This window comes from Sturnus vulgaris, chromosome Z (assembly GCF_052056855.1).
Source record: "Sturnus vulgaris isolate bStuVul1 chromosome Z, bStuVul1.hap1, whole genome shotgun sequence".
NCBI lineage: Eukaryota > Metazoa > Chordata > Aves > Passeriformes > Sturnidae > Sturnus > Sturnus vulgaris.
In genome coordinates, this window is record NC_142283.1 from 30,017,543 (window position 1) to 30,042,150 (window position 24,608).

At 34.9% G+C, this 24,608-nt stretch overlaps 1 protein-coding gene across 2 annotated transcripts in view; it reads left to right on the forward strand.

Annotated features, from left to right (window-relative positions):
* The window catches only part of CHD1 (chromodomain helicase DNA binding protein 1), a 52,715-nt gene that overhangs the window by 15,449 nt on the left and 12,658 nt on the right, over nucleotides 1-24,608 (forward strand). Inside the window, exons 3-28 of one of the 2 annotated variants that reach the window (XM_088157040.1) lie at nucleotides 1,469-1,682; nucleotides 2,644-2,748; nucleotides 4,027-4,094; nucleotides 5,298-5,447; nucleotides 5,743-6,011; nucleotides 8,430-8,655; nucleotides 9,479-9,579; nucleotides 9,825-10,003; nucleotides 11,019-11,146; nucleotides 11,724-11,940; nucleotides 12,581-12,670; nucleotides 13,554-13,744; nucleotides 14,858-15,046; nucleotides 15,366-15,528; nucleotides 15,943-16,095; nucleotides 16,587-16,658; nucleotides 18,369-18,518; nucleotides 19,077-19,225; nucleotides 19,466-19,562; nucleotides 19,656-19,751; nucleotides 20,679-20,855; nucleotides 21,013-21,173; nucleotides 22,282-22,323; nucleotides 23,062-23,192; nucleotides 23,565-23,703; nucleotides 24,414-24,564. In XM_088157040.1, coding sequence (XP_088013166.1) covers nucleotides 1,469-1,682; nucleotides 2,644-2,748; nucleotides 4,027-4,094; nucleotides 5,298-5,447; nucleotides 5,743-6,011; nucleotides 8,430-8,655; nucleotides 9,479-9,579; nucleotides 9,825-10,003; nucleotides 11,019-11,146; nucleotides 11,724-11,940; nucleotides 12,581-12,670; nucleotides 13,554-13,744; nucleotides 14,858-15,046; nucleotides 15,366-15,528; nucleotides 15,943-16,095; nucleotides 16,587-16,658; nucleotides 18,369-18,518; nucleotides 19,077-19,225; nucleotides 19,466-19,562; nucleotides 19,656-19,751; nucleotides 20,679-20,855; nucleotides 21,013-21,173; nucleotides 22,282-22,323; nucleotides 23,062-23,192; nucleotides 23,565-23,703; nucleotides 24,414-24,564 — 3,808 coding nt within the window. The remainder of the gene's footprint in view (nucleotides 1-1,468; nucleotides 1,683-2,643; nucleotides 2,749-4,026; nucleotides 4,095-5,297; nucleotides 5,448-5,742; nucleotides 6,012-8,429; nucleotides 8,656-9,478; nucleotides 9,580-9,824; nucleotides 10,004-11,018; nucleotides 11,147-11,723; nucleotides 11,941-12,580; nucleotides 12,671-13,553; nucleotides 13,745-14,857; nucleotides 15,047-15,365; nucleotides 15,529-15,942; nucleotides 16,096-16,586; nucleotides 16,659-18,368; nucleotides 18,519-19,076; nucleotides 19,226-19,465; nucleotides 19,563-19,655; nucleotides 19,752-20,678; nucleotides 20,856-21,012; nucleotides 21,174-22,281; nucleotides 22,324-23,061; nucleotides 23,193-23,564; nucleotides 23,704-24,413; nucleotides 24,565-24,608) is intronic. The other variant, XM_088157041.1, reaches the window with a different exon arrangement.

Below are 24,608 nucleotides of genomic sequence, written 5' to 3' on the forward strand. Positions count from 1 at the left end.
TAAGGCAATATTTGTGTGCAAAAACTGTTACAATGAAAATCTCTTAAGAAGACAATCGTAGAGTGCCATTAATTTCTGGTGTTATTTAACGTCTGGTCATATATTGTAGCATCATATTCTATAACTTGCTTTTTGAGCAAGTAAGGTTAGTGTTATAGCAGAATGCCTGAAGTAAGACTTTGATGAAAGAAATTGGAAATTTCAGAGCAGCCTTGTTGTTTCTCAGCTTTCCCCTCAGCCAATGCAAGCAACATGTTTCTCCACATCTTGCCTTTCACAGCAAGGAAGCTTCACCCTGTTCACTTTGCCTCTCTTTATTTCATGGTTGCTGGTTGCAGATGGCTGATGGAGGTGTACTCTGCAGGATCTGTTAATGAATAACTTAATTTCTTCTTTGCTGGCACAGTTTTGTTGGTGGCTGCAAAAGCAGAGATGTGATTTTGCCTTGTTTTGCAGCTCTAAAATAGTTAAGTATATACAGGAGCAGATGATTAATCTTCCCTGTCCTGCACCTCATCTCCAGCTGACTGTCAGCCAGATTAATTGTGCTGGCAGAGATCAGCTGGGCTTTGATACTGTTTTGGCTTTAACATTTTCAGTTCTGGCTTCATGTTTGTTCTGCTTTTTAAGAATTTGTGTCAGTGTGTACATAATCTGAAATTATTTTGCTATGTGGTGTGTCTTTCTCATGATATCTTTGAAATGTAATATTAATCTAGTGAGGAATTTACTAAAGTTTCAAACTCATCTACTCTTTGCAGTTGTTCTAGAAAAGCAAATGCTTTTTTGGTGAAGTTTTTGAATGGTCATAACATAAGTATATTTAATTAGTGTGTGTGCTAATTATGTTAAATCTGGTGTAAAATGAACATACTGATTAAAAAATTTAGACAGCTCATGTGTATGATAAGGAAAGTGCTTTGGCACAAGTCATACCACCTCTGACAAATTCAGAGTTGTCTTCATGGGAAAATTTTGTGCTGCTCTCTTAACAGAAGAGCATAGTCTGTGTAGCTTTTTGTTTTGTTATAAGGACTACCACTGATTTATGGAGATTGAAAACAATATTGGATGAGCCTTTGTGAAGTAGACTATATACCGTTAGCTAATGCGGCATTTAATGGAGCTAAGCAGGGATTTTGAAGGGGGTGAAGCTCAGCAGTCTGTGTGGCTACAAAGCATTTCTGCCGCTTTTAATTCTTCTGTGTGATGCTACTGTATTAATTTGAATGGTTTTGCTTTATCTTTCTTTTGGCTTCACATAGAGTATCTAATTGCACTTTGAATTCTTATTCCCTGTTTATTTTTAGCTTTATTCAACTCATTTAATCGATTGCCTCCTTTTTTGTTCTACCCATTTGTCTGATCTAACATAACAGTTGAGTTAGAGGTAAAGCTAAGGTCAATTTTTTTCTTTTAACCCTGTTACTTTGGCAGTTCTGTAATATCTACTAACTTGTCATTGCAGCCAATCAGATGATGATTCTGTGTCAGCATCAGCTTCTGGATCTGGTTCAAGCTCTGGAAGCAGTAGTGATGGTAGCAGCAGCCAGTCAGGCAGCAGTGACTCTGACTCTGGTTCAGAGTCAGGCACTCAGTCAGAATCAGAGTCTGACACATCTAGAGAGAAGAAACAAATTCAGTCTAAACCACCAAAAGTTGACGGATCTGAGGTAAACAAGGTGCATAAATTAATCCTTTGGTGGGAGGTGGCAAGGAAATACTAAAAAAATATTTTAAAATTATTTTAAAGAGTGGTGAATGCTCATTTTAGAAAGGAAAAGAGGTAATGAAGTATTCCTAATTAGATTTTAACTTGATTAGATTAGTGAAAGCATCTACTTTGTTGGTTTAAACATTGGGCAAGTTTCTCATGTAAGTAGTTAAATTTGTGCTTTTAAAATTCTCACATTTTTAAGTATTTTGAATTAAAAGCCTACCTAAATTTCATTACACAGAAGCATACACTAAACTAGAATTTGTGGAAGAGAAAGATACACATAATGTTATTCCTGAATTCTGTTTTTACATTGTTTCTCTAATGCTTGGTTTCATTGTATAAATAAATGATTGCATAAAAATTTCAAGCTTACATGCAGTTAGCTCTCTATATCAGTAAATCAGCTAAATGCAGGAAAAAGTGGTGTTGAGAAATCTCTTTAATCCAGTGGACCAGATTACCTGCACTCTCTCATGTTTATGGAGTGCTTTACCATATTTATTAAGACAGTTATAGATCAGTTATACCAAGAACTGAAGACTGTTAAGGATTCTCTGTTAATTTCTTTTCCCATGTACTTAAGTATTACCGTGTGAACCAAAATCATAGCAGTTAAGCAATCTGAAAGACTTTATCTGTGTGAATTTAAAAATGTACTTTGTAAAGTTTTGCTTTAACAATTACCTACTCAACTATGTTTAGATATGTTGCAGTAGTTATCCTAGTGATTAGCATATAACATTCTGTTTTGTAGAAATCCTACGACTTTAAAAAGCTATCTGATATTGTTAGTTAATGCAGTGTTTTGTAGTGAAATTTTTTGACTGATAAAATTAAGATGCTACCTAGGAAAAAAAAAATACGTTGTAAACTAGAGACTTTCAGTATGTTTAACTGACTCTTTCATCTCTATTCCTGTTTAGTATTGGAAGTCTAGTCCAAGTATACTTGCTGTGCAAAGGTCATCAGTGCTCAAGAAGCAGCAGCAACAACAACATGCAGCTTCATCAGACAGTGTTTCAGAAGAGGTGATTAATGTAATTTTTAAAATGTACACATGCCTGTCTCATTGTCTTACAAATTCCGATAAAATTACGTGGAGCAAATTTATATTCTGAGTGTGCATAGAAGCCTGGGGTTAGTCTATAAAATTAGCATTCAAATAACTGACATTTTTATACAGAAAGTAAAGATATCTCTGGTTATTTGTTTTCAAGTGAGTTGTCCCAAAATTACAGCAGTCTTGATTCTGTGCTGCTTCTAGGTAACTGTTCTGTGTTGTCTGGACAAAATTTTCAAGCCACACAGTGCTGACTTACATTGTATTTCTGGCTTCTTGGGTTTTGTAAAGACAAATAAAAGTGCTAAAATATTTTTTCAGTGTGTTTTTTGGTCTGCTGTAGTTTTCAGAAATTCCATATGAAGTAGAAAACTAATTTTTACAAGTCTTGTAATAGTTACTACAAATGAATTCTTCTGTTTTAAGAATGAGACCTGTATTCCAGGTATTGCAAAACCTGAATCATACGCTAATGAAATGTTGACTTTTTGCAATAGGAACATCTTTTAAGAGCACTAATTGCAGCTATGAAATGTAATTTATTGGTAAAGCAGTCTTTTTGTCCTGTATTACAAAGACTTTGCCATGTAGTCACACTAATTTGGTTGGATTTCTGTTTTTGTCTGATTTAGCAGCTCATCTTTTAAACAGAGAACTTAATCATGTATCATTAAAAGGTTAATTTACAGCTGTTAAGCACTCTCTTCCAGAAAGATACTTTTCGGAAAAAAACTTATTCTAACCTAAGTTTAAGACAAAGAGATTGGCCTCTAGAAAATCTGACTTTGAGAGCGTTCTGTTTTTTTCTTCTATTGTAAAGAAAGAAGGGGCGTGCTATTCTCAAAATTTTCTTAAACTGGTGTTTAAATGTGAATATGGAAGGTGAAAAAGCTTTTGAAGGTAGGAGATTTCATTGGGATTTTTACAGAGACATCATCTTGATTAATGTGGAGCAGCTTTTACACCATGACTTTTTATGTCGGCACAACATTGATTTTTTTTAAGATGGGGATTTTATGTGGTGTTCTCCAGAGTGGTATTGGCACAGTGTATTCATAGATGGATAAATAAAATCCAGTAGCAGTATTCTAATAGCTAAATTGCAAGGCATGAAGAGGATAAAATATTAATAGTATGCCTCCAATTTGAAAGCAGAAAGTGATGTATCTTAAAAATCTACTTGTTAGAAGTACTTAATTCTTTTTGTAAAAATGAATTTACTTTGGTTTATTTCCTTCCCCTGCAGGACTCCTCAAGTAGTGAAGATTCAGCAGATGACTCATCTAGTGAAACCAAGAAGAAAAAACATAAAGAGTAAGATATTTTCCTAAGTAATAGCACACACATTTTATCATAGAGACAGATGCTTGTAACTAAGCTTGATTTCCTCACTCTTGAAATGCCTAAGTTCTCTTTTTAGTTTGTCTTGATCTTTCATTTCCAATTTTGTAATTTTAAAATAAACTCTCAAATGAACATTTCTATCACACTAGTTTCTCAGCAAAAGAGTCGGCAATATTGTTTGAAAACATTAATCAGTGCCTTTATTTCTAGAATACTTTGTTGCAGTTTACTTTTGAGTAGAAGGCCATCCATAAAAATTCTTGTGGAAGTGGGAAACTCTTTAAATAGGTTTTCCCAAAGCAAATTAAAGTTACAATGCCTTAGTTAATGTCAGATGGCTTTTCTTTTGGATTTTTGTGGGGTTGCTTTTGTTTCCTTTTTTCCTTTCCTTTCCTTGCTTAAAAGTTTTAATTTTGATATTAAATAACTTCATTAAATTGTTAATAAATCTATTAAGATTGAATTTTCTAGTATAGGGTCAGAATTTTAATCAAGTCATAATCTTTCTTGTCATGAAGTACAAGTGAGTTAAGCAGAAACCAGAGAACCCTGTTACTCAGTAACAAGTACTCATAGTACTCATAGTACCTTGCCTGTCTGTGATGCAGTGATATGAGAGTTTAGTGGGAGCTTTTGCTCGCTTTTGCCGCTCACCAGTTGCTCCAGTTCAGGTTTTTCTGCGTTTTTCAAATGTATGTCTGTTATTTTTCCATTCTTATGCCAAAGTTGCTGATTCTTCACATGGGCCATTGAGACCATAGGCATTAGACAATATGGGACTCTCCAGAATACTTTATAATTTGAACATGTCTAACTTCTGATGAATATGTATCTTTCCAGGTAGACTTGTTAAGTGCTTTGTTTTCTTAGTGTCATGTTAACTCATTTCTTCATGCTGAAATTTATTTAAAAGTCCAGATTTTTGTTATTTTAGATTTTAAATCTACCTCTGTAGAACAGAAAACTTAGTCCAAATCCCTTCAGTGCCATTGGGCATTTTTTAAATTACCTAGTGTTCACTGAGGACAACTTTCTGTTTTGTGAACTGAAATAACTGTTACAAGATTTTTATTTCTGTGAAGAGTCTTGAAATTACAGCAGATCCCTCATGGATGACTAACTGTTCTAAGAAATGCAACATGAAATTACTGTTTTGTCTTTCATCCTCTACAGTGAAGACTGGCAAATGTCAGGATCAGGGTCAGTATCGGGAACTGGTTCAGATTCTGAATCAGAGGACGACAGGGAGAAAAGCAGCTGTGAAGAGAGTGAATCTGACTATGAGCCAAAAAACAAGGTCAAAAGCCGGAAACCTCCAACCAGGTAAGAAGTTGGGCATTTGAATTCTCTGGTACTATTTCTAAAAAGCAATTAAGTATTAACTACTCCTTTACATGCGAATGAAAACAGTAATACTTACCGAGAAAAAAAAAGTACGTTTTAAAAAAATACGCATAATATATTAATGCTTTCTGATGAACACTTTTTCCTGTTTGCTTTAAATGAAAGCAGAGTAATTGAACATTCATTAAATATATGTATTCAGAAAACAATGCAGAGGACTTATTGTTGTCCCTGTTGAAACATCACTGCTGTGTCATACATTTTTCTCTTCAAGAATTAAGCCAAAAAGTGGGAAAAAGAGTGCAGGACCAAAAAAGAGGCAACTTGATTCATCAGAGGATGATGAGGAGGATGATGATGATTATGATAAGAGAGGATCTCGTCGCCAGGCAACAGTAAACATTAGTTACAAAGAAGCTGAGGAAACCAAGACGGATTCTGATGATTTGTTAGAAGTTTGTGGAGAAGATGTTCCACAACCTGAAGAAGATGAATTTGAAACAATAGAAAGATTTATGGATAGTCGAGTTGGCCGTAAAGGAGGTATTTTTTTTTAAGTGTTTTTAAGATCCTTGTTAAGATCATGGTGCAACTTCAGTGTGTATTCTCAGCTATAAGTTAAAGAGCAATAGTTTTAAAGTTACAAAGAAGTCATACTGTTTCACCTGTCATGTTCATAAGAATGCTGCTATTCCCATCTAAGTACTGCAGAATAAAATAGGGAAAAATTGCATATCTAGGTAGAAAATAAAAATTGGGTGGCAGATAGCTCTGTATTGCATAAATGTATACTATATTGTTATAGCACTGTAAAGTTCAGTGGTAATTCATGAGTACAAATTATGTACAATGCAGTAGAGAAAATAGACTACATGGAAGAGCTGACTAGTAGTCTCAACATTGAAAGACAGTGTTGGCATGGCTGAACCACTGAAATTATGATTTCAGTTACTGCAGTACCAATACAGAACAATATGTGGAGTGGCTACCAAAAATGCATCTAGAATTGCAATGGTATGTAGAATTCTGCTTTATATTTCAGTCTGGAAGTTAAAATCATAGACTTACAGAATGGTTTTCTGTAAAGACTAGCTTATTCCAACTCCTCTGCCATTTGCAGATATACATTCCACTACACCAGTTTGGTTGAAGCCCCATCCAACCAGGCCCTTTGAACACTTCCAGGCATGGCAAATCAACAGCTTCTCTAGGTGTAACTGGGCAACCAGTTATGGTGCCTCACCCCTCCTCATAGCAAAGAATTCTTCCTAATACCTAAACTAAACCTGCTGTTCTTCAGTTTAAAGTCATTACCCCTTGTCCTATTATTATGTGCCCTTGTGTAAAGTCCCTCTTCAGCCTTCTTATAGCCTCCTTTAAGTACTAGAAGGTGCTGTAAGGTCTCCCCAGAGCCTTCTTGTCTCTTGATGTAGCAGCCCCAACTCTCAGCCTGTTTTCATACCATAGGTGTTCCAACCCTTTTACCAACTTGGTGGCCTCCTCTGGATGTACTCCAGCAAGCCTACATCCTTTTTAATGGTGGGGGCCCCAGAGCTTGGGGTTTTTCTTTTTTCCCTTTTTTAAAAAGGAGGTTTATATTTCTCCTTTTCCAGTTAGTGTGAACTTCCCTAGACCACCATGACCTCAAAAATTATGGTAGTGACTTAGCTGTTTCCTCCACCAGTTCTCTCAGGACTTGAAGATGTATCTCATCAGGTCCCTTGGGGTGAAGTTGTGCACTTTCAGTTTCCTTAATTAGTCTCAAACCTGGTCTTCTCCTGGAGTGAGATCTCAAACCTGGATCTTCTCCCTTTCCCTCCCTGCCTTTGCTTCCTCTGATGTGGCTGAGTTACTTGCTGGTGAAGACTGAGGCAAAACTTTTTGAGTACTTCAGCCTGCTCCTTGTCCCAAGTAACCAGTTCTCCCCATCCTAGGACTCTTAATTATAGAAACAAACGCATGGAAAAGCCCCACCCAAATGCTGAACTCCTTGCACTTCAGGGCTACCTTTCTCCATTAGTTACACCTAGTGTCTAAATTTATTGACCCCTCTCAGAACTTGACTCTTCTTTCTCTCAAATTCTCTCTCCCATGCTATCCATACCCTGCTCCAGTGTATGGTGATACTGCTGTGGTCAAAGCCTTAGGACCTAAGCTTCTTTCATTCTTCCTGTCCAGATGGTATTGCTGCTTTTTGGCATTGAGTCTCTGTGACTTTATCTGCTCCAGCAGCTTCCTGGTCTCATTTTCTTATCAACACCACTGAGATTAGCTCACTTGGTTAGAGCTGGGTGCTAATAAGGCCCAGCTTATGGGTCTATCCCCATACAGGCTTAAGAGGTGGACTCTTATGATCCTTGTGGGTCTTTCCCAGCTCAGAATACTCTGTTATTCTGTAACCTGTTCTCACCAAAATGAGCCTGTTTCCTGCTGCTAGTGTGCTGCCACTACAATATAGTCCGTACTTAATCTGTACTTTATAATTTTTATCTTGTATGATAACAGAGGCGGAACAAGCAACAAACTTGTTTAGGAATAAGGAGATTTATAGTGTCCCAGTTAGCGGGTTTTTCATGTCTTGAGGTTGATCAGACAACATCAGATGTCTTTTTTATGCCCAGAGAATAGTGTAACAGAAGATGACAAGCAGTCTTAGTGTGGAGCATTCCCTAGCGACTGCTTTAAAAAGCAGGAATACAAATAAAATTCTCATGAGGAAAGATAAGATACTGCAGGTTAGGGTGTAGAAGTTTTAGCTGTTTTTTTGATTCTCTTGACTACTTGTGCATGTGTTAATATATCTACATCATAATCTTTCAAATAATAGTAATGACGTGAGTGCAGTAGACACTAGTCAAGTGTATGCTGATCTAAAATTACCACCAATTACTTTACTACATTTCTAACTGGTTAACTTAAGACAATGCACACTTAAGGCATATGATGTGGTTTCTTCCTCAGCCACAGGTGCTGCAACTACAATATATGCAGTTGAGGCAGATGGTGACCCAAATGCTGGGTTTGAAAAATCAAAGGAGCCAGCAGAAGTACAGTATCTTATTAAATGGAAAGGTTGGTCACACATCCATAACACTTGGGAAACTGAGGAAACACTGAAGCAACAAAATGTTAAAGGAATGAAGAAACTGGACAATTACAAGAAAAAGGATCAGGAAACAAAGCGATGGTGAATCTTTTTATTTTTATGATACTTATTTTGAAACACTGTAGGTGTTCTGTTGTGTTTCGGAGACCTGTTACCTGGTTTTGAGAGCATAACTTTGAGTGTCTGTGCAATGGGAAGACAAAAACATTGAAAGCCAAAGTGCCTTTAATATGTTCCAATAACAAAATCCTTTGAATCTTGTGTGTGTATGTGTGGTATAAATGGAATTTTAGCAAGATAGGTAGTGTTTAAAAATGAACAATAAATTGTAGCTTTTAGTAATTTTTAATCAATACTTTGATTGGAGTTCTTCAGGAATTACTGCAAGGATTAATGTTTTCTTGGTGCATCAGCCATTTCAGGTTACTTTGAAGAATTCAGTTTTCTTCACTGAAAATTGAGGTTGAAGCTTGAGAATAAAAACATGAAGAAATATATACATTTTAAAGTCACCTCTTTGGTGTCCAGTTATTAGGATGTTTAATATAATCAGTGAATTGATTTTTAGCAACTAATCATTAGATGGATTCTTACAGAGCCACTCTGACTACTGTTCCACGAAAATTACTTGTAAAATGCCAGAGACACAGCTACTACAGCTACCAGTTTTACTAGTCAAGAAAGTAATGGAGAGTACTTATTTTCAACAATAAGTATTTTCAGTTATTAATGGTACTTGGGCCAGACGCAGCCGTTTTGTAGTAGGGATTTTTAAGTTGTTCCTTCAAAAAAGCTTTCCAGGCAAGATTCATGGGATGATTACATTCAGAGCTAGAGCTGCTGAATTTTCTTAATTTTAGAGCTATATGGTGTAATAAGCATTGTAAATTAATTCCCACTCCAGGCTGAAAAACGCTTCTCCAGAAGATGTGGAATATTACAACTGCCAGCAGGAGCTTACAGATGATCTACATAAACAATACCAGATAGTGGAAAGAATAATTGGTATGTTAAAAACTTGTGGACAGAAATCAATGCCAAGGATTCTGTATATTCTCAATGCTCTTGTATTTATAATTAAGAAATGTAAAATATTGATATCACAAACTTTTTAATCCAAAGCAAAACTTCAGGTAAAGTAAAGAGCTGTCTGTATGGGCCTAGTTTCTATTGTAATATTTACCTAAAGTCTAATGTTTTCCTACAGCACAAAAGTAAATGTTGATCAGATTTCTGTTGCATTTTTGCAGCCCATTCAAATCAGAAATCAGCAGCTGGTTATCCAGATTACTATTGTAAATGGCAGGGTCTGCCTTACTCTGAATGTAGCTGGGAAGATGGAGCTCTTATTGCCAAAAAGTTTCAAGCATGCATTGATGAGTACTTCAGCAGAAATCAGTCCAAGACCACTCCCTTTAAAGATTGCAAGGTGAGTAGGTAATTTGCAATGGGTTTATAATCAGTTGTACTGGGTCTGACTGGGATAGGGTTAATTTTCTTCATAGCAGCCTCTACAATCTGTGGTTTAGATTTGTGACCTAAATGGTTTGGGTAACGCATATTGGCTGTTGCTGAACAGCACTTGCACAAGTGCCTTCTCTTTTGCCATCCCTACCATGAGTAGGCTAGGAGGGAACACACCAGTAACAGCTGAACCCCAGCTGACCAAAAAGGTGCTTAATGCCATTTAATGTCTTACTCAACAATAAATTGAGTGGGTTGAGCCTGTTGCCTGGAGATTTGTTGGTCATCAGTTTGGTGGTGAATTGTTATGTGACTCACGTTCTGTCACTTGTGGGGTTTTTTTCTATGTGTTTTTTTATTTTGATCAGGTGAGTGTTTTTCCTTCACCCAGTAGACTCCTTTGACCCACAATTTTTTTCTCACTTCTGCCCTTTCATTTCTGTCTCTTGACCCTCTAGGGTAGGAAGTGAGTAAGCAGTTAGGTGGTAGCTTGGCTCCTGGCCAAGTTCAAGCTACCACACCAGTTGCAATAGTAAAAATTGTTTTTGTATATTTTTTTTTAATTCACATATCAAATATAATGAATTTTTGGGGAAGTTTTTTCATCATACCAATTAAGATGGATAGTAGGATATATGGACAATAGCACTTCTGAGACTAGGTTTTGTAGATGCCAATTCCCTGCATTTTTACTACCATTCAGAAATGTGTTTGTTTAGTATTGGAGTTTATTTTAAAAGAAAAGTTGGAGTGAGTTAATGTCACTCATGTTGCAACATTTAGGTTAGCAATCAAACTAGTTTCAACTTTGAAATTGCTTTTTTTTATATGGCCTTGCTTCCATTGATGGATGAAAACTAGAGTTGATGATCTAAATACCTCCTGTTACTTTTCTCTAGGAAGATCTCTTGGTAATTTCAGTCAGTTACAGTTCAATATGACGATGATCATGTGACGGATGATCAATTTGCTTTTCACAGGTTCTAAAACAAAGGCCACGGTTTGTTGCACTAAAGAAGCAACCATCTTACATTGGAGGACACGAAAGTTTAGAGTTAAGAGATTATCAATTAAATGGGTTGAATTGGCTTGCTCACTCATGGTGCAAGTAAGTAGTCTCAAAAGTCTCGAATTTGTTTGTATATTGCAAGCATTTGCAAAGTATTGAAATGTTTTTTTCTGTTGGGTGTTCTATTTTTTTAAGTTGTAGACTTTCATACTGTAAGCTCAAAGTAGAGGTCTGAAGGGGCTAGTTTTGCTCTAGTAGTATCTAGTAGTACCAAAATTATCTTTCTATGGCATTTATTAACAAAAAACCAGCTAAGATGTGTCATTACTTTGCTTTTAGTTTCAATGGGATAACTCATATTTTTAAGACAACCAACAAACCTATAACAGTAAAATGAGAAAACCCAAACATTTCTGGAATGTCAACATTAGTGTTAAACCTTTCAAATTAGACTCAGAAGGACTACTTGTGACCTTTTCATTAATTTAAGAGGGATTGGAAATCTTTGTATGGAAAAACAGTGTAAATATATTTCTTCAAAGTGTATAGTAGTAAAATCTTGAAAACTTTTATGAGTGGGTTTATGCTCAAAAGATAATAATTTCTTTTTATCCAAACCTTCCCCATCTCCACACCCCCCCCCCCTTTCTTTCTTTTTTTTTTTTTTTTTTTTTAGAGGGAATAGCTGTATTCTCGCAGATGAAATGGGTCTGGGTAAAACAATACAAACAATTTCTTTTCTGAACTATCTGTTTCATGAGCACCAATTGTATGGACCTTTCTTGTTGGTTGTGCCACTTTCTACCTTGACATCTTGGCAAAGAGAGATTCAAACCTGGGCTCCTCAGATGAATGCTGTAGTTTATTTAGGAGACATAACTAGTAGAAATATGGTGAGTATTTCTCCTTGTCATTGGAAAGTCTTGTACATTAACAAGACATATTTCATATTTTTATCATCTGTGTATCTTAAATACTTTGGTTGGGACTGAGCAAGTATTTGCTGAAGCCCTATGTCTTTAAAATGTGAATTGAAAGCTTGGATTTTGATCTCGTGTAGGTGTGTGTGAGAAATTTCCTTTTTGCTTAATAGTAAACAGAGTTAAAAATTTGGTCTTGCATTTGAAAACCAGCTGTCTTCTGTCATGTGATTATTTAGGTGGATGTACTGAAAATAAGTATGTAAGAAAGCCAGTCATGATCTTATTTTATTTCCTGAAAGGTTGTTAGTTTGTTCATATTAGTAATCATACCCATTAAAGTAAAAAGTTCTTGTATGTTATATATGTGTATGTACGTATATATACATATATCTAGTGTGTATATGTATTTGTACATATTTATGTGTAAAATGTATATATGTTAATATATATACATTTATATGTAAATGTTATATATATGTGTGTTGTCCTTCTGTTTCATTATCCTATTGTTGTATGCTATTAAATATCTACATGTTGCAGTATTTAAATTGATTCCAGTCAGCAAGACCTTTTTTTCTGCAGCTTATTGTTTACTTGTTTGTTTTTGTAGATAAGAACTCACGAATGGATGCATCCACAGACCAAGCGATTGAAATTTAACATACTCTTAACAACATATGAAATTTTGCTAAAGGATAAGGTAATTGCCCCTCTCTTGGGAGACAAAAATAATTCCCCCCAATATAGAATTCTCTTTAGACTTGTGTGTATTTGATTTATGGAAAGTCTGAAGGTTTTTGCTTTTGAAAATACGACAGTTTGGAGTTTTGATTTTTCTTTCCTGTGGGGGCTTTTCTTATTTTAAACACGTCTAGATTTTATGTATTTGTGGTGAGGCTTTCAGCCTTTTCCCATTGTCTGAGGTGGGTAACACTTAATTTTCTTCAGTTTACTTGAGAGTCTGTAATGATTTCCTCCCAGATTAATGCCCTACTTCTTTGCAGACCACCGTCAAGGAACTGAAACAGAACCCAATCCTTAGTTCCAAATATGATACAAAACTAGGAAATCCCATATATTTTTTTTGTGATGTTGTGCATACAGTAGTACGTGTACATGTATTAATACTGTGTGTGTAATGATAGCACACAGAGTTATTGTTAATCCTCCTAACAGTATGTGGAAATTGGTACAGTTACTCAAGAAGCACTTGACTTTGTTTACTTCGTTTGTTTGTATGGGAAGAAGTCAATAATAGTTTGGGTTTTTTTTCCTGCCATGTGAAAAAATGTGGGTCTGACTTCTGGGCATTTTTTAAAATAATAAATTTAATTTATGTTTTCTAAGGACGACTACATAGCTTTTCATTGAACCTGGCAAATGTAAAAGCCATAATTAGTACTAAAAACAAATAGCTGCTATTTTAATTAAAATAAACCAAGAAATGATTTGGTTTATCATTATTGGGTTTATTACTTCTTTTACAAGAAGTAATTGGAAATTATTTGGATTATATAATGTGGGAAGTCATGAAATGTGTTAATTTGAATAATATTTCCCCCCTTCCCCATTTCTTTTCCAAGTCATTCCTTGGTGGTCTGAATTGGGCATTCATAGGAGTTGATGAAGCTCATCGTTTAAAAAATGACGACTCTCTTCTGTACAAAACTTTGATAGACTTTAAGTCTAACCATCGTCTTCTTATTACTGGAACCCCTCTGCAAAACTCTCTCAAAGAGCTTTGGTCTTTACTGCACTTCATCATGCCAGAAAAGTAAGAAGGAGTTTTTTATCAAGTTTCTTATAGTGAAGTAGTGTAGTGATGTGAGAATCAGTAGAAGTAGGGAATTGCACTGAAAGACAGCTTAAATATCCTACATAAAGTACGTGTGTATGTCTTTTCATGCTGCTTTAGGTAAGTAATGCTGGTAGCCTTTTCCCGTTTTAGCAGTGTGCAAAAGTAATGGATTGATGTATGGGTAGAACCTGGAAAAAAGGCTTTGTCTTAGCCTAAGAGAAGAACCACGTAGATTTGCTCTGGAGGAAGAAGAATGAATTCTTTCTTAGTTAGTACTAGTGTAGTGCTGTAGTAGTGTAGTACTTAGTACTATTAATAAAAAGAAATCTGTGTCAAGATACCAAATATCCTGTAATTCAATCAGATAGCTGGTTTTCCTATATGTTTTGCAAATGGTAAGCTTATTGCATTGACCTGATTTTGTACTGGCTCGTTTAAACCTAAGGTAAACTAGAGCTCGTGTGTGAAAAGATGTGTTCCTTCTGACATCTTATAAATGCCAAACAACCATAGCTCTGTTCAGTTCAAGATTTTATTGACTTCCTCAGAACACTACAAGCCAGTGAGGTTGGGTAGCCATTATTCATTTGTTTGATCATAAACTCGGTCCTTCAGGTCTACAGATAATAGCTACACATCAGCTAGACCACAGAAGCTGCAAGGCACATTTAAAGTATATTCTTGTTTTCTTGCACACCCTCTAGACAAGGCAAGAGATGGATGTCTAGGCTTTTTATGCCATCTTGATAAAACATAGTAATGGAATTTTCTTCAACTATCTAGACAAGTCCTTGCAGAAAAAGAAAAACATTGCATTTCCCTTGTGGAATCAGAAGTTTTCATTCTGTAGACATTTTTGGAAAATTCCATTCTTCTATTTACAGGCACAATATCTGGGATTTCTTGGGAGATGAAAATTCAGAAATTGGATAAAACAGAAGGGAGTGGGGAAGAAATCTGAGTGTATGTGTGTTTTTGTGGGATATGTATACATGTTCTGTGTCTGTTTTACCTGTCTTCCTGAATTTTGCTTCATCAGGGTGTTCACAGTATGTAACTATTTTGTGCTTATACTTTATTATGTTGAAGGTTTTCCTCATGGGAAGATTTTGAAGAGGAGCATGGCAAAGGGAGAGAGTATGGTTATGCAAGTCTTCACAAAGAGCTTGAACCATTTCTGCTGAGAAGAGTTAAAAAAGATGTAGAAAAGTCTTTACCTGCTAAAGTTGAGCAAATTCTGAGGATGGAAATGAGTGCGTTGCAGAAGCAATACTACAAGTATGTACCAACTCTTTGTATATTCTGCTGTTTAAGTGATATGTCTATGTACAGTTTACTGAATTACAGTGGTTTTTATACTGTGCAGAAGTTGAGGCTTCTATAGGGTTTCACAGCAATAAAATTCTGTGAAGCAAGGGCTGAGGAATTGCATTGGTCTAATGTCTGTTCACGTCGTTTGTTTTGTTTGGGATATTGATATATACTCTTTTCGGAGATGCTTTTGGTTTTTTTAGCTCGTTCGTGTTTTGACAGCTTACATCTGTCTTACTTCCACATGTGGTTAGAAATTACTAATATTGTACATCTTATTTCATAGATGGATTTTAACCAGGAATTATAAAGCCCTTAGCAAAGGTTCTAAAGGCAGTACCTCAGGCTTTTTGAACATCATGATGGAACTCAAGAAGTGTTGCAACCATTGCTACCTCATTAAACCACCAGATGATAATGAATTCTATAATAAACAGGAGGCCTTACAGGTAATGTCACTTTTTAATTAAAAAAAGAAAAGAGAGGTTTTGCATCTGTAGTTTTCACAGAATTTTATGGTGCCTTGGCCGTTCATTAGTTCTTCTTGAGCTGTATTAAGGAGAAGCAAATTTTCCACAAAACGTGTATCTTGGGCTTTTACAGTGAAGTATTTTTTGATTCTTAATTGGAACTGAATAATTGATAGAGAATTGAATAAATAAATAGGCCCAGTTTTAATTACGTATTATTTTATGGATGTTTTAAACTGCAATATTCTTCAGGAATGTCAGAATTTGCCTTCTATTTTTCTGCCCACAGTAATAGAAACAAAAGCAAACCTCAGAAGAATGTTCAGCATATACCAGTGTGTATTAGTGTTGAGATTAATTTATTTTGCAATGTATATTTCTTGGGTTTTGTAGCATTTAATACGTAGCAGTGGGAAACTAATCCTTCTTGACAAGCTACTGATTCGTCTACGAGAACGCGGCAACAGAGTCCTGATTTTCTCACAGATGGTAAGGATGCTGGACATCCTGGCAGAATATCTGAAATATCGTCAATTCCCATTTCAGGTAAGAAACTTGCTGGTCATAGCAGCTAAGAAGTTTTGATCTTGAATATTTAAAATTCTTTTTCTTCACACTGTGAGGGTGTCAAAGCACTGGAACAGATTGTCCAGAGGTTGTGAAATTTCTGTCTCTTGTTGAGGTCCAAAAGCTACTTGGACATGACCTTGGGTAGCATACTTTAGCTGTCCCTGCCTGAGTCGGGGATTTAGACAAGATCATCCTCAGCAGACCCTTTCAGCTTTGTTTGTGATTATGTGACCTTTATCCCTTTTGATTAAAAAAACATGGAAGAAAATGTCTTCTTTTCTTGAAAGGGACTGGCTCTTTGATGGATGTTATTTTGAAGTGAAACAGATCAATTAAAAATTATGTGGGCTGTGTATTTACTTTTTTTCCCCTTCACATAACAGTTTTGGCAGATGACAATTGAAGTTGCTCTGATATTGAATATAGTATAAAAATTACTTTTTAACTGTAGTTCTCAATCTCTCTAGAGACTTGATGGATCAATAAAAGGGGAATTGAGGAAACAAGCACTGGATCATTTTAATGCAGAAGGATCAGAGGTATGGTATTCTTTTCCTGAGGAACATGTTTTATTTTTTCAATGTCTTTGCAAAGAGACATTGCACAAAAAAGGAGGGCTGAAAAAAGTGAGGAATGTATCATTAAGGTTGGAAAGTCATTGCTACTGCCTAGAGTATAAGGTTTGTATAATATAATTTTTTTAAGAAGAGGTTAAGTAGAAAACACATAAATTAGGGAAATGGTAGCTAATTGCTCTATAAATGCTGTAGAATTTTAACCCTAGCTTTGTTCCTGTGTAAAATTTAATAATGCTTACAACAGTGCTGAACTTAAGCAGTTAGTATCCAGAAATCCTTTGATGATGGGCAGAACTGACTTCATATATCCTTGCACTAACAGTCATATTTTACTTGTTTCAAATACGATTCCTATTATCTTCATTTATTGCCACCTGTTACATGCCATGGAAAAAATAGTAAAGTACTGATTTCTAGTTCTAGTCACTAATTCTTTGTGAGGAACTAGTGGGTATGTAGGCATCTGTTAGAGAATTCTTTAGCTTCTGAACTGGAATATTTGTACCTTATTTAGCATTCCTATGATGCAAGCAATTTCATACCTTTGGGTTGGTTTAAATATTTTGTCCTACACTCTCAGATATGGGGGAAGGGAGGTTGGTTGGTCATTGATTTTTGAAGTTTAGTTTGTTTGGTTTAATTCGTACTTGAAGATAGCATTTGTTAGTTGCTGCTGAGCTTGTCTCCTTTGTGGAGGGAGAAGGACCAAACTCCATGTTTAATAGAAAAGCTAACTCTCTTTCAAAGTTCTTTCATAGACATTGTTGACATTTTCTGAAATCTTAGCAGTTACACTGTGCAGGTTCTGAAATGAAAAAGAATTTTAATCATGCATTTCTAAAAGTGAGGCAAACTCTTCATTTGTGCAGCAAGAAAAAGAATGCTCTCAATTTATTTTTATTTCCTAAAATTCCATGATATTTTGGAGGGGATTTTGTGGAGTTTTTGTATTACTGAACTAACGGCTACCAAGAAATAAAGATCTTGAACACAGGACTCTCCTTAGTGTAATGGTTGCTGTTTCTTGTAACTCTACTGAAAATTTGGTTTGTTTGTGGTTTTTTAACCTGCTTTACTTTAGGTTCAATTTCATATGTTGGTTTTTTGCATGTCTCAATATCCTCCTACAGTCTTTCTTCGTTACAAAAGACTGATTCAATAACTTTGTATTGCATATAGGGTTTTTTCTTCTTGCTCCTTACCCATTTTCATACTGTTTATGAATATGCTGAGCAGCATTGAACTTGGCAGAAGATTTTTGCTTCTCTTCTTCTTTTTGCTTAATCAGTTATTGTAGGCTCAAGTGCTTTCCCTGCTCTGTTAGTCTTCCAGGGCTTGGGGCAGGGAGGGTGGGAGAGGGTTTTTGTAACATTAAAGGCTTTGACAGTAAGATTTGGTATTTTTTGGCCAGTCTGGTTTTGTTGGGATGTCTTGCTCAGTGATCCTCATATAGGATACTGCTTCCTTTAAACTGTTGAGAAGTCAGTAACTTGATGAAAAAAATCTGTAATCAACGTTTGCTTTATATTTAAAGCTTTAAGCATGGAAGGATTACAGATTTGGTAGTATATGGCTTTATAGTCCACACCACATACTGCATGAAGTATATTGGTTCCTTTATGAATATTACAAGTGATGTATATAAAACTATTTCCTACTTTATCATTTCAGGACTTCTGCTTTTTACTGTCTACCAGAGCTGGAGGATTAGGTATCAACTTGGCATCTGCTGATACTGTGGTTATATTTGATTCTGACTGGAATCCACAGAATGATCTGCAAGCTCAGGCTAGAGCACATAGAATTGGACAGAAGAAACAGGTAAACACACTCAGTTTAAACTCCAGACCTGTAGGACAGTTCTTTACATCAGCTGTCCACTCTCTGCACCATTCAGTACTCATTTATTTTTGAGAATAACTAATACTTTTTGTGTATGTCCAGAAATGTTAGCAGTGCTCATTTCTTTTTTCCTAAGTGTCATGCAGGAAAAAATAATATGGCAGCTGTGGCATTTGAGTGGGAGAGAGAGAAGAGTTGTGGACTTGTCTGTCTTACTTTCATTGGCATGATGTCATTCTACAAAATAACTGCTACATCAGGCACATCCCCAAAGCTTAAATATGCTAGTTCTCAATAGGATTGCTTCCTTCTTACAGAGGACATACAGTCTGGCAATGCTTGTGCCAAGTCATTGAAGTTTATAAAGAAAAGTCTAAGACTATTTATTTGGGTTTTTTTTAAAAAGCCTTTTTTGTAAAGACTGGTAATGTGATTAAACTAGTATTTCATATTTGAAACCCATGAAAAAATTCAGAAGTTAGGTAATGAAGACTGAGATTTCTGCTTTTAAACTTTTTATTTTTTAAATACACATAGGTTAATATTTATCGACTAGTCACAAAAGGAACGGTAGAAGAAGATATTCTTGAACGAGCCAAGAAAAAGATGGTGTTAGATCATTTAGTAATTCAGAGAATGGACACTACAGGGAAAACTGTGTTACATACAGGCTCTACTCCTTCAAGGTACCTTTGTGTTTTGTTTCTATGTCAACTTTCCCTTAAGAATTTTTCACTTGTAAATAAAAGACAAAACATAAGATACAAAGTCTTTGTAGATTTTTATTTGTGTATTAAATACATATCTCGAATATATGAAAAGTTTATATTTAACAGTAAAAAGAAAGCTTGATTGACTCATGATTATAGAGAACTTTTCCAAGTTAACAAGTTAAAATGTTTTTCATGAAACATCATTTATTTCAGCTCAACACCCTTTAATAAAGAGGAGCTGTCGGCAATTTTGAAGTTTGGTGCTGAGGAACTTTTTAAAGAACCGGAAGGAGAAGAGCAGGAGCCTCTAGTAAGTAGCACTTCTGGAGTAGGTAGATAAAACAGCCAAAAATATGTATGAATTACTTAGTTGTAAAGAGAAACTTCTTTTTTTTATCCTCAGGAAATGGATATAGATGAAATACTGAAGAGGGCTGAAACTCGGGAAAATGAGCCAGGTCCATTAACTGTAGGAGATGAGTTGCTTTCGCAGTTCAAGGTATGGTTCTGTTCCCTCCTTCCTGCCATAATTATATTTCCCTCTTTAAACAGTACTATGTCTCTTCTACGTATCTATCTCTTCATTCTTCAGAAATACATGCCTCAATAAGTCAATTATGTGTCACTTCCTAGTAAAATGTTCTTCTGCCTCTACAGGATACTTACCATCAGTATAAACAGATAAAAATACGTAATGTATTTTCATAATAAAATGAGATGTATTTATGAATGTGTTAATTATTAGAATTTTAATTTTGTGTTTTATTTACTGCCTTTGTTATTAAGTAGCTATAGTATCATTAAATGCAATATATTCTTCATGTTTCTTAGCTGATCACTTCTCCAAGTTGCTTTTAACCCCAAAGTAAACTTGGAATGCCAAGTATTTTTAAGTGTTATCAGTTAAACGTATTACGTGTGCCAAAAAAAAGCAGAGCGTGATATGTTGGTTAAGTTCAGGAGATTATTAAATAGCTCTCCTGCTAATCACTCATTCACAACATATTTTGATATCTGCATAGTATTAATGTTTGGTTAGTTTTATATTATTATAGTTTCATATTAAATCAGGTGTTTAAATATTGCTAGCCCTATTTTGAAGGAAGTTAAACAACAATCATACAGCTGTGAGGGGCATTATTCTCCTTGTGTCTTGTCTTAGCCCAGGCTGAAAGGAGTATGTCTTTCCTAAATGAATAAAAGTACTTTCAGTAGAGACTGTTTCATGAAACATATTTATAAATTTTATATATATCTTACAAAATAATAGCATATATATAAATAGATTAAATATGTAAATACTATATGTATAAATGCATAAAATATGGCATCTGTAAATTTGTTTTCCTAAAATAGTAGTTGATTAGTTTTTTAAAAATTTTGTCATTATTGACTTGATGAAAATATATACGTTTTAATGTACAAGGTGGCCAACTTCTCCAATATGGATGAGGATGATATTGAGTTGGAACCAGAAAGAAATTCAAGAAATTGGGAAGAAATCATTCCCGAGGTCCAGAGGCGACGAATAGAAGAGGAGGAAAGACAAAAAGAACTTGAAGAAATATACATGCTTCCAAGGATGAGAAATTGTGCAAAACAGGTGTCTCTCGGTTCTGGTCTTATAGTTCTGTGTTGCTTTTGATGTAGTTTGTTGCTTTTGGGTTTTTTTTTCCTTTTCTGAACACATTTTTTTGGCAGAGCTGGTAAAACTTGCTTATATTTGTTATTTACATGGCTTGCTTGCTCGGGAATTCCAGATTAGCTTCAATGGCAGTGAAGGGAGGCGCAGTAGGAGTAGAAGATACTCTGGATCTGATAGTGACTCCATCTCAGAAAGAAAAAAGCCAAAAAAGCGTGGAAGACCACGAACTATTCCTCGAGAAAATATTAAAGGATTTAGTGATGCAGAGATAAGGCGGTAAGATATGCATATTTAAAGGTACAAGAAATTAATTTTATTTTTATTAATAATATTATTACTAGTCTCAAAACTGCAGCTGGTAATCTGTTTTTCCTGAAGTTATTTGAAATCTTTTTATTCTAGGCATTTAGGTTTTTACCTTGTAGCGCTGACATAGTGAACTGTTATGGCAAGAATTTGAACCCATTTTAATGGGGTATAAAATTAGGTTTGAAAATCATTCATGATTGGTTGCAATTTTTAGTTCCTGCAGCCTATGAAGACAGTAATTTTACAGGATATTTACTGAAAGTGATTTTACAAGGTGTGAACTTTCCTTTAAAAATAAACAACCAAAGTAACCTGCTTTCCACCAATTTATCTAAAACCTGCAGTGCTGAAAGAATATGTTACATCTATTTGGTGACAAACGAAAAAAAAATTGATTGGATTTTGTTTCCTTTTTAAACTTCTTGGCACTAGAATTGAATTGTTATATCCTACTTTTTTAAAACTAAGAAAATATAAAATCCTATTTGAAACTTGTACTATCGTCGGTCCCTTCTGTATATGCTAAATATGCTGAAGTATTGTTTTGGTAGAGGAGGAATTCTTTTGGTTAACATTTTTGCGTTTGTGAAATACTACTTTGCTTCTGAAATTTAGGTATGCACGTTTCTCTAAAATGCTGTTAAGTTTTCAGAGTACTTTTTTAGAGGAATAACTTCAAAGATAATTTTCTATCTCATCTAACAGCGAGACAAATTGGTACTTTTTTCAAGGCTATTCTTTTGCTTGCACAAGCAATTTTGTTGTTGAGGAAGTTTTCTTTCTTCTTTTTTTAATTTTTTAAAAAATTGTATTTAATTTCCTTTCCAAATATCTCCAGTTTCTTTCCATTGCTTAGATATTTCAACAAAGAGTATCTTTCATGTCATTTTCTGACATCTTCCAATTACCTTTTGGAGATTGCTCTTTTTAATAACTGTGTAATTACACATAACATGATGTCTGAAATCTTCATTTACAGTAAATCCATGTTCAGTTTTCATTCTTATATACGTACACAGTTGTTTGTTGTTTGTTAAGCATATATTTAAATGGGAAAATTATTTTCCGTTACTAGGTTTATCAAGAGTTACAAGAAATTTGGTGGCCCTCTGGAGAGGTAAAGTTGTTTGATTATTATTTGTGTGGTAACTTGGAATCTTTTTTTTATAAAAATTAGAATGTACTATGAAACTTCAGTTAGTAGGGGAAATACATCATCTTGAGTATTGTGTGACTTTAGTGTAGTATCTTCTGTTTCTTCATGTATGGTATGCATTTCTTTATGTATGTGTGCAGACAGCCCGCAACAGACCTTGCCATTTGAAGGAATGCTTCCTTTATATTTATCTGCTGACTTGTTTAATCTTCATTGGTGATAATCATTCACTTGTCATGTTTGATAAACCTATTGAAAGTCCATCAGTTTATTCACTCTGACTGTCAAAGTTAGTTGTGCATTTTACATATTGTCAGTTGTCATTTTTAAGCTTCTTTCTTTTATTCCTATTTTAAGAAAAACTTCCCATCCTTAAAAGTATTAATCCTTACAAATATTTATAGTGCATATGATCATATGATACATATATGTCTATGATTTAATGATTCTTTTTTTTTTCTAAAGAAATATGCAGTAACTTATCAGTAGGGTTAGGGTTCTTTACAATTCTTGTTTCATTGTCCTCAGACCTGAATAATTTGTTGGTTTTTTTCTTGGATCAAAATTGTACACCAAATAGAAACAAAAGATGACTGATAACTTATGTGATAATTTTTTTCATTTTGAAGTCTGAAAGAATCATTCATAACTGCCAAATTTTCAGAGGTACAAAAATGAGTATTTTTTTTATTATTACAGGTTAGATGCTGTAGCTAGAGATGCTGAGCTGGTTGATAAATCGGAGACAGATCTCAGACGTTTAGGAGAGCTCGTACATAATGGATGCATTAAAGCCTTAAAGGACAATTCATCTGGACAAGAAAAAGCAGGTACTGTGTTCAGGGGGCTTGAGGGGACAGTGAAAAATGTCAAGAAGAGTGAGTTGTTCTTGCATTCTGATCATAACAGAGAAATACAAACAGAAATGTTAGGGTGCGTACTGGATGATTACAAAAACCACAGTGTTACAGTAATGTGAACTTTTCCCCTTTCTGTGTGTGACTTACTACTGAAAAATGCAGTAGGTTTTTGATTTAGAAGTATTTAGAAGTATTCCTGTTATGTAGGGGCTTTTCAATTTTGGAGCTTTTATTTCAAGAATTTGGTCAAGAAAAGGTGATGTAATATAATTGCTTTACTTATATTTTCCTGATGTTATTTGTAAAGGTAAATATTTTAATAGCGTTGTCATTTATTTTAAGGAGGTAGACTTGGGAAGGTTAAAGGCCCAACATTCCGAATCTCAGGAGTGCAAGTAAATGCCAAGTTAGTCATCTCTCATGAAGAAGAGTTGGCACCATTGCACAAATCCATTCCTTCAGATCCAGAAGAAAGAAAAAGGTACTGTTTTTTGCATATTTTAAAGGGAGTAGTAATGCAGAAAACTTCTCAAGTCTTACTAGCTTTTTTTTTTTTTTTTGCAGCTTTGATTCAACAGTATTTAAAACATTGTCCCTCTATTCCCTTTAAGAACTGTCAGTGGTAACCTGCTCCACAGCCGTACTTAGTTTTTTCTTCCTTTGCCACAGAAGCCAGTAACAACTTTAACTTGTCAATTGTATTTGTTATGAACTGTGTTCAGTTACTAATAGTAATTAGGACTAGAATTCAGTCTTGCTGAGGAGCTAAATGTGTCATCTCTGCTTGAGAGGGATATCAAAGTGCAGCAGTAGTTTTTCAGGCCCTCTAAACTTGCCACCTTGTGCTTTGTGGTTCCTAAATGGTCCACTTAGTTAGAACACTTGGATGATTTTTGCTTTTATTCATGGTAGCAAATTCTATCACACAACTCATAGCTAAAGACAGATATTAGTTCTTCACATTTTAGTCTTAATCAGCTTTAAAACACATTCCAGTGCTGATTTAAATAGCTATTTTATAGAAATACTAAGAAAATATTATGGTAAATATTTGGATTAATTTTTTAAATTTATCAGCATCTTAGCAGAGAAAATAAATCTAGTTACATTACCTTTAGTATGTTCCCTTCCCCCTCGCTAAGTTTCAGATGTAAAAATAATTTATTTGTCTTTCTAATATATTTCTTCTAGATACGTCATCCCATGCCACACTAAGGCTGCTCATTTTGATATAGATTGGGGTAAGGAAGATGATTCCAATTTGTTAATAGGCATCTATGAATATGGTTATGGCAGCTGGGAAATGATAAAAATGGATCCTGATCTCAGTTTGACACAGAAGGTATGTCGTCTACAGTAGTTTATCAAGGACTATTTGATTAGGTA